The 9,051-nt window shown below is 43.6% G+C and overlaps 1 protein-coding gene across 1 annotated transcript; it reads right to left on the reverse strand.

The window, feature by feature from the left end:
- Window positions 1-3,989: 3,989 nt before the first annotated feature.
- Window positions 3,990-7,012, reverse strand: TCF21 (transcription factor 21). Its single transcript, XM_036767891.1, has 2 exons — window positions 6,498-7,012; window positions 3,990-4,477 (listed from the first exon to the last, which is right to left on the reverse strand). Exons 1-2 carry the CDS (start codon window positions 6,945-6,947, stop codon window positions 4,388-4,390), a joined length of 540 nt encoding a protein of 179 aa, XP_036623786.1. The 5' UTR covers window positions 6,948-7,012; the 3' UTR covers window positions 3,990-4,387.
- Window positions 7,013-9,051: the final 2,039 nt, after the last annotated feature.

Below are 9,051 nucleotides of genomic sequence, written 5' to 3' on the forward strand. Positions count from 1 at the left end.
TGTGTGCCTGGAAGAGAAGTGGGCCTGGCTGTATCCCTAGGATCAAAGACAGAATAGATGGACAGCCTAAGTGCTACACTGGTCCACTAAAGATATTAAGGAACAAGAGAAAGGCCTCCAACGCTCAGAGAAGGATCTTCTAAGTAGTATTTAAGGAAAGACATGGATGATAATCTCCCAGGAAAGGAAGGCATGAATGGTTTGCATCTGGCACTGAATCCTATTCAAGATTCTTCCAAGTAGTGAATTTCTGGGTGGACTGAAGAGAAGTCAAACTTGCTTACTTCTGGACTGTCAATGGGCTGTTAGTGAGGTGTAGTGACAAGAACCTTTTTCTTGGAGATTGAAGACCTGAGTTCCTGTGTGGATTCAACATCAACTAGTCCTGTGAAGTCATTGAACCTGTTTACTATATCACAGCGTTGCAGAGAAGAAGCATAGTGTAAATCTTAAAGCACAAAACCCATTATCTATATTATTATTAAGAATATACTATAGTTATCTCTTTTGGAAAACAGATGAAAATAGTTTCCTTTTCCTTTTTTCTTTCCCTTTTCTGCCCCAAGAAACATATCTTAGTGGTCTTCTGCCCAGATTTCCCCACAGATCGTTAACTACAAGGGGAAAGGGGGGACTTTGCTTATATCTTCCTCTTCTGTTTAGTTTGGTAGTAAGTGAGTTGTTTGACAAACAGTGGGGAAGCCTTTGACAAGCACATAGATGGTTGCTAGTAAAAGTCAGATCTGCAGTCAGGGAGATAAGTGTCAGAGTTAAACACAAAGCTATAGCTCAGCTTCACTGTTAGTATGTGGACTTTTAAAAATCCTGTAGACAAATTTATTTTAGATACCTCCTTCCCTTTACAGATGCTGTTTTGTCTCCTTTACATTTTTAAAAAATGGATCTGCTAATTTCCTTCCTGTGCCAAGTTGGCACTTCTCTTCAAACTGGCAGTTCTTTCTGATGGGCATTGTTGATGATTCCTCCTCAAACCAGGCAAAGCCAGCAATGAAGAGATCTCAGCCTTGAGTCAGGCCTCTTTGGAACACAGGGGCCCAAAGACCTTTAAAATAAAGGAACCAATTTTGGTTTTATGTTATTGGAAGAGGATGAGGATGATTTGGGAAAAAAAAGACTCTAGGAAACAAAGGAAGCAAGAAAAGGTAAAAAAAAATGAAGATTTAGAGTAGGAGGTGAGTAAGAGGAGAAAAGAAAAAAGATATAATGAAGGAGAAGTAACTAGAGCACCACTGAGGATCATCTCTGGTGCGTTTAGGAGTGCAGGGCCATTGGTGACCCAAATCCAAATTGTCTGACCTGTAGGTCATTGGAAAAGTTGAGGTGACAGAAGTCAAAACCTGGAGTTTACCCCTTTTCTTTAATGGTGCTTTAAATTAAGCCTTTTAGTTGCTCCCTATTTCTAGTGATCACAAACTGACTGGGAAATTCCTTCATTTTCTTTCCATCTAGAATAATAATAGACAATACTAATACAAGAGTGCTTCAAGTACTTCCCATATGTGAAGTCACTCTCTACAACCTTGTGAAGTAGGTGATATTATAGTCATCCTCAGTTCACAGACAAAGGAACTGAGTATCCTAAAATTTAGATGACTTACCCAGGACTGTAGAGCTGCTGGTAAAGATAGAGGGGATGCAAACCCAGGTTTGACTTACTTGAAGTCATTAACCTATTTACTACAAAATGCAGTCTCTTCTTAAAGCTTTGTGGATTCTGAGAGGAAGTCCAAGACAGGAGTCCTGGACCTAGCATGAGGTGGGTTTGAGTTCTAGCTCTGCCATTCATTGGTGCCACCTGGACAAGGGATGCTATAAAGAAATGGCTGTCTGCGAATGTAGACGTAACTCGGAAAACCATGTAGGGTGGTATGAGTATGTCTGACGCAGAAATGACTTGGTCAAAGATAGGGGAAATTTAGCATTGTCTGCATCAATTCCTCTTCGGGATAAAGCCACCTTCTCCAGCAGTTATCGAAAGCTGACTTTTTGGCCAGCGACTGACTAAAAAAAAGTGCCAGGCCCCGACGAGCACTCTCCAGCTTCAGAAGAGCGGCCTTTGGGTCTGAACTGTCCGAACATCTCCACTATGCCCCTCTTCCCCGAATTCGTTTTTAGAGACAGGATGCCTGGGTTTGGGGGTCATTGCGCTCTAGTGACTAGTATTATCAGTAGGATACTGATACAGTAAAAAGGGAGGGGGCTGCCCTTTTTTGTCCCTAGTAAAAATCGACTAAGTTTGCAGCTTTGGGCTTCCCCTCTGCCTGGGAATCTTAGTTGACTGGAAATGTCGGTCCAGTCCCAGTTATGTTGTTAGGTGGTTTGTAAGGTCATTTTCTAGGTCGACACTCAAGTGAGACCAGAGTACTTGAGACACATGAAAGACAAAGTAGGCACTGATTCATCACCCACTTGCTAGACAGATGTGCTTCAGGCTCGTAGCTGATGCACCTGCGAGAAGAGACGGCTGAAGCAGGTGAAGTGCGCGCTGAAGGAGAAAGTTGGAGAAAAAGAGTCAGAACATCTTGAGGGAAAAACAAAGCAAAACAAAACAAACCTCTAAAGAAAAGGAGCAAAGCACATCTGGGACTAGGGGCGTCCTAAGATGGTTTCTCTTCCTCTCCCTCTTTCCTTTCCCAGCATAAGTTAAATTACAATTTGTTGGGGCTGTAACTAGCCTTGGAAGCAATACCTACTGGTGCAGAATTCTTCCAACATAGTACGCATTCCCTGTTCATTCCGCATTGGCCAAGCTGGGGACCCCTGAACTCAGGCCGTCAGAAATATCACAGAGCTTCTCTTCCGTTTCTGGAAAGGGGTGGGGGTGGGGTGGGGAGAGGGTGGAGAGGAATGGGGTTGGTAAAATCTCTCAACCCAGGTGCCCGCCCCGTTACACCCCACCCCCCATCGAAAAGAGCAAGTGAAGCGGAAATTTAAAGCCCCTCTGCTAGCAATAACAGTATAAATAACCAAAGACATCTTGTAAACAGTGCGGTCATAACCCTGAAAAATTAAACAGCCCCGGTGGGATCTGGCGCATCGGCCACCTCTGGTCTCCAAAGGGGCAGTAGAGGGAGCCCAGTCCCATGCTCCCTGGGCTCCTTTCTCTGTTTATCTCACTTTAATCTCCCACAGACGAGCTGATCAATAGACTAGAAAATGTTTAAATTAAAACCCAAAGACAGCCGGAAGTTCTTGGGGAAAATGGGGAACTCCCTCTACAATCCCCAACTGCAGTGGGTCCATACAAGTTCAATAATCGTAGAAATACTGGCAGCTGAACGGAAGAAAAGGCGGGGTGGGGTGGTGGTGGTGAGGAGTAGAGAGGCCCTTAATGCAAAGAGATCAGAACCTTTTGAGTTTTCGTGTTCTTAGTTCCCTCCACTTCTTCCCCTGGAGGGGGAATGTAGGTTGGTAATTTCTTGTCCACACCTGAAAACTGATACAAGCTGAAATTCACAGTCATGCCAAAGTGATGGATAAAATTGCAAAACTCTGAAGAAGTTATCTCTTCTCTCCCCCCCCCCCAGCCTCACTCCCCTTTCTCTAATGCATTTTACCCCTTGCACCATCATCTATCTACTGACTCTACTGAAATTAGCCTCATTTTCCCTGTTCACTGGTACTGCAGGGTCTCTGGAGAAGTTTTCCTTCTGGGTATTTTGCTCTCTTAAAAAGAATCAGACCAGATAGACAATAGTTATTATTTGGAAGTGCAAAACCCCAGTGAAAACAACAATAACAAAATATGGCCTACAAGGATTTTAGAAGACCTGAAAAATACAAGTACTTCATCTACAAATAAGCCTTTTCCCCCTAAGTCCACAAAGCCCTTAGTTCTCCCACTCCTCCCCCTTTACCTTATGAAAGAAATAAATACACCAATATCAAGTTCTCCTTTTTCAATATAAAGAAAGATTTATTCACAGAAGTAGCAAAACCATTCTGAAGAAAAAAATATATATCTTTTAAAGTGAATTATTTTATAGAGGTGACTATCAAAGTCAGCTATTCTATCATCTACATTTCCACAACATATTGTACAAAAGATACACATGATAGGTTTTATTATATATTTATATATTCATATTTATATATTGCACTTGAACCAGCAAGGCTTGGGGAGTCAGTCATTCATTTTACATGTTTATAAAGTTAAATAGATGGGAAAATTTAAATGTACATTTGGTCTCCTCTTTGGTCTGGAAATGAATCTCCTCGTCGCTATAAAGTGTTCCTTAGGAGAGGGGACGGGTAGTGGCAGGGAGGAGGGGAAGAGAAGAAGGGAGGGAGAAGGAGAGCATGGAGGGCTTTCCTGCCCCCAGATCCCTCCAGTAGAAAGTCTTTTCCCAGGGTCGCAGCTCCTTGGTCAGGATGCTGTTGTTCCACACAAGCGGGTTGCGTTGACCACTTCTTTCAGGTCACTCTCTGGTTTTCCAGCCACCATAAAGGGCCAAGTCTGCAGTTAGGGAAAAGATGGAGGTTGCAGGAGGGCGGATGATAGTGGAGTATTGGGGTGTGTGACTGGAAGTGGGAATGGTGGTTAGAAAAAGGGAGGCAAGGAGAGTCGCTGGTATTTACGGGTACAAGTTCAAGGTCTAAGTAAAAATATCCCACAGCAGTATCTCTCTCTTTCCCTCTGTCTTCTCTCTCTCTGTCTCTGTCTGTCTGTCTGTCTGTCTGTCTCTCTCTCCTCTCTCTTCTCTCTCCTCTTTCTCTCTTAATATTTGGTAATCAGATGAAAGAGAGAAGTGGAAAAGGAAAGTAGAGGAAAGGAAAAGGAAAGGAGGGTAGAGATTTTCAAAGTTTGAAAATGAACAGGCTTAGTTTTGAACAAAAATGTTGGTTTTCTTTACATCCCTCGCGTGAGATACTTTCTTCTCTCCTCCACTTATTATCTGTTACAGAGCTTTAGCTATCTTATTATAAGTCAACCATCCCTACTCAGAACGCTGACTCCTCCTGTTTTATGCCTCTCTTAGACAGATTAGCAATATATTTGCCAGCGATTGGTTTTTCCTGAGCTTAGTCCTAAATGAGAACAATTATAACTATGACGATAAATAAAGAGAAAACTCCGGCATGAGCTAGGGAAAGCCTCCTCTTCTTTCTCCCCTCCTCTGATTTATTATCAAAGCTGCCTTGAGATTGGTATCAAAAGAAGACTTCAGTTGTACTTGGAGTACCAACTCTCTTATTTTATTCGGAGAATTTAAAGTGATTTTTCTACCTTTCTTTAATTTTTTAAAAAATGAACTTTTAGTTGAAAGAGATTCAGGCAAGTAAAATTCTTTCCCTCACTCCAAGCTCCAGGCTCAGAGTCCTGGAACACTGGTGCTATCTATGCTTCCCAGAGAAGAATCCTCTCTTAATGAATGCAGACTGATAAGAAGCCGATTTCGGAGGAAAATCTCACATTCTTATCATAGAAAAACAGAGAAGATAGCAAGTTGTTTATTCTCTTTCTTTAGAGTCTGGAAGTTTAAAAATAAGCAAATTTATTACAAAATAACAAAATCTAAGCACTTTCCCTAAACTGCACAACAGGAGTGAGGGAACACAGAGTTTAGTCAAACATTTGTTTTTTAAACAATATTTTCTTTTTAATCTTTACTTAGAAGCCAAGAAGGTCCTAAGTTTTCAGTGAGAATCACCTTTTTGATTGGGATGCGCTGGTGAGAGCTGTTGGAATTTTGAAATGGGAATAGAACGATAAGACGCCTGTTTTTGGTGGCTGAAGAATGTGTGGTCCCAGATACCTGGCTGCTGGTGTGCAGACGTCTCAGAGTACTCACACTTGGTAAAGACATATGCTGTTCATTTTTCATTTTTAAGAATCTAATCTCATGAAACAAGGTTTGGGGAGACTCAATACTAGAAAAATATTTCTTAAAAGAATCATTATGAAAGCAAATACACAAAGGCAAACAGAAACTTTATAGTGGATTTAACTGGGGGAGGGAGAGATAGATACGAGGGAATCCTTTCCAGTTTTGTGGGGGGGAGAACCTTCCCCTGGGCGTCTGACCTCTCCCTAAGCTTCTTGCCAATCTTTCCCCATGTCTGATGCTAACCCCACTGCTCCTGGCCTGCACTGAAGCTGAGGCTCCCTCCCCTTCACTAGATTAATAGACTTGCAAACCCCTAATTGGACTGCCACGTTAAACGGCGGTATAAATCAACTAGGCTACGTGGGTTGGGAGGGGAGTGAGGAGGCCCTGTGAAGTTGCATGAAGGCTGAAGGAGGGAGGACAGACAACTGGAGCATTAGGCCAGTGTTTCAGGAAAGGTCCCTGCCTCAGGAAGTGTCCCGATGATTGTCCCACTTGGTGTGTAAGTGATCACACGTACACTCCCATATGCACCGGGTGTGCCCATGCGTATGTGTGAGCTATGTGGGGGTGGGGGGGAGGCGGAGGGAGGGAAAGGGGATTGGGTTGGCCAGAGGGCTGTTGGAGAGGCTCGGAGCAGTAACTTACCAGATTGACAGGATGGATGTAACCGTTTTCGTACTTGTCATTGGCCAGGATCTGCCTCAGGTGAGCGATATAGCTGGAAGCCAGTCTCAGAGTGTCCAGTTTGGAGAGCTTGGTGTCCGGAGGGACCCAGGGCAAGGTGGTCTTGAGCCTGGAGAAAGCCTTGCTTAGGACCCGCATCCTGGCCCGCTCCCTGGCATTGGCCGCATTTCGTTGAACTTGTTTCCCTTCCTGGCTGACCCCATTCAGAGGGTTCTTCTTGGTGGGTGCTTTCCTCCTCTTGCCAGAGCCACCCCTGCCCTTTTGAGGGGACCCATGTTCGCAGTTAGAACTCTCTTCGTTGCTTTCATTTGAAGTCCCAAATTCCTTGTTAGAATCCATTTTCAGGCTGTCGCATTCCAACATTTCCACCTCCTGAAGATCTTCCACATCACTGAGGGAGCCAGTGGACATGGTTTGGGGGAGAGGGGACAGACAAAGAATGGGGGAGAGGGAAAGGAGGAAGAGAAGAGGGGCGAGAGAGGGAAGAGGAGGAGAAGAGAGAGAGAGAGAAAGTGAGAGAGAGAGAGAGAGAGAGAGAGAGAGAGAGAGAGAGAGAGAGAGAGAGAGAGAGAGAGAATGTCTTTTCAAAGTGCAGAGTAGAAACTGCAGGCTGGAAAGGGGGTCTGGGGTGCTATTTGGGGTCCCACCCCCTTCCTCTTAGTGCAGTTGGAAGGGGGCTCCTGAGTGTTTTTGAGATGAAGAGGCCAAGGCTCTCCCCGACCCCCTGTAGATGGTGACCCGTGGTTGAGTGAGAGAGCAAGAGCTGAGGAATTTGGTGGACACTAGTAATTTATCTGGGGAATAGAGAGGCGGATCCTAGCAGCCCAGGGGAGGGGCCCAGCCTCAGCCATAAGCACACTCACAAACCCAGTACACAACAGGAGGGGATCACACAAAGGCACATAGGCCAATCATTCCCAACTTGTCATTTAAATCATCTCCGCTGAAGCAGGCAGCAGTCATTCCTAGACACTTCCTTGGCTTTTCCCCTTCTAGGGGCTATCACCCACCCACTCATCTGGTGGCCTCTTTTCCTTCCAGACTCAAGGATTCATAGAACATAGATAGATTTGAGACTGAGAAGGACCTCAGGGGTCTTGTTGGCAGCTTTGGGAAAAGGAATCTTTCAGAAGACATTCTCCCATTGTTCCCCACCTCCCTCCTCCAAAACTGAATAGTATACTCCTCTTTACCACCAACCCCACCCCAATAATTCACTAATAAAAAAGACTCCAGCAGCCAAACGTATGCCTCCAGAGATCGAGTATGACATTATAGGGCTGTAGGGTATTGTACAGTTTTCCTGGGTTAAATTAAGAGAAACACACCCCTCTTTCACTCACTTTATTCTCAAAAAACAAAAACTAATAGGACTATACCTGTATGAAAATTTGAGTTATTCTTTGGAAAATAAAATCTTCCTTGAGGAAGAAGAGAACGTGTAAATGCTGACTAATATACCTGGATAAGTCCCTTTGGGAGACATCCGAGGCACCACAAAACCATCAGGTTATGCAGCCACATGCCACATGCATACACACACACACACACACACACACACACACACACACACACACTCTTAGTAAAAGAGCCAGAAAACTGGGTTACTAGGCATATTGTATTTATACTTTGGTTAAGTGTATAATAACAAAGTCAGTTCCCCCACAAAGCGCTATATTTAAGACCTTTTTCCTTATAAAAATATATTTAATATTTGACTTAATTCTTTTAATTGTTCTTGAGACATATCCCGGGCCAGGGAGTGTTTTGATCTGCTTCCCAACTCCACAACCCCCAACTCCTCTTTCTGGGTTATGAAGAGTTCTTCACCCACGGATGATCTCCACCTAGAGGCCAAGTTCTGCCAGTGAATTTCCTTCCTGGCCCAGGACTAGAAAACTACCCTAAATTGTCAGAAAGCTCCCTTTAAGCTTTCAGGAGGTATTGCGTGGAAGTTCTTCACTAGTCTAGCTAGCCCTGTGGGGAGAAATGATTCTTTACCACATCAATTCTGCCCACGAAGGGTAAAGAAAAAAATCTTTGTAAGAGAGTTGATTGAAAGTTAGAAAATAAAACTACGGAATGGAAATTATGATTCTTTTATCTGTTCTTCCACAGTCTTTCCTTCATATTTTTAAGAAGATGGGACTGGACTTAAGCATGAGAACAGCTTCTTGCCGTTTGACTCAGAGATAGTACCTCTTTTTCAATAGGATAAGCACATTAGGTTATCATATCTCTAAATCCTGGGCTCAGCTGGGAATTCACTAACCTCTAATGTTTTGTTTTGCTAGCAATGCCCTGTTTGCTTTTCTCCTGTGCTGTAAACTAAACAAATTGTCAGCATATCGGTCTTTATTAATGAATTAGTGCATTTCTTCCTCCCCCTTTCCCCTCTACCCTCCTAGCTATAACATCCCTGCCAGTGGACCCAAAATTTGTTAATCACTAGTGTAGAGATTTATGGACTCTCTTATTTTCTGTTGTTTGTGCAGGTGGAGATTTAAATGACCAT

This window comes from Trichosurus vulpecula, chromosome 7 (assembly GCF_011100635.1).
Source record: "Trichosurus vulpecula isolate mTriVul1 chromosome 7, mTriVul1.pri, whole genome shotgun sequence".
In the NCBI taxonomy this organism is placed as follows: domain Eukaryota; kingdom Metazoa; phylum Chordata; class Mammalia; order Diprotodontia; family Phalangeridae; genus Trichosurus; species Trichosurus vulpecula.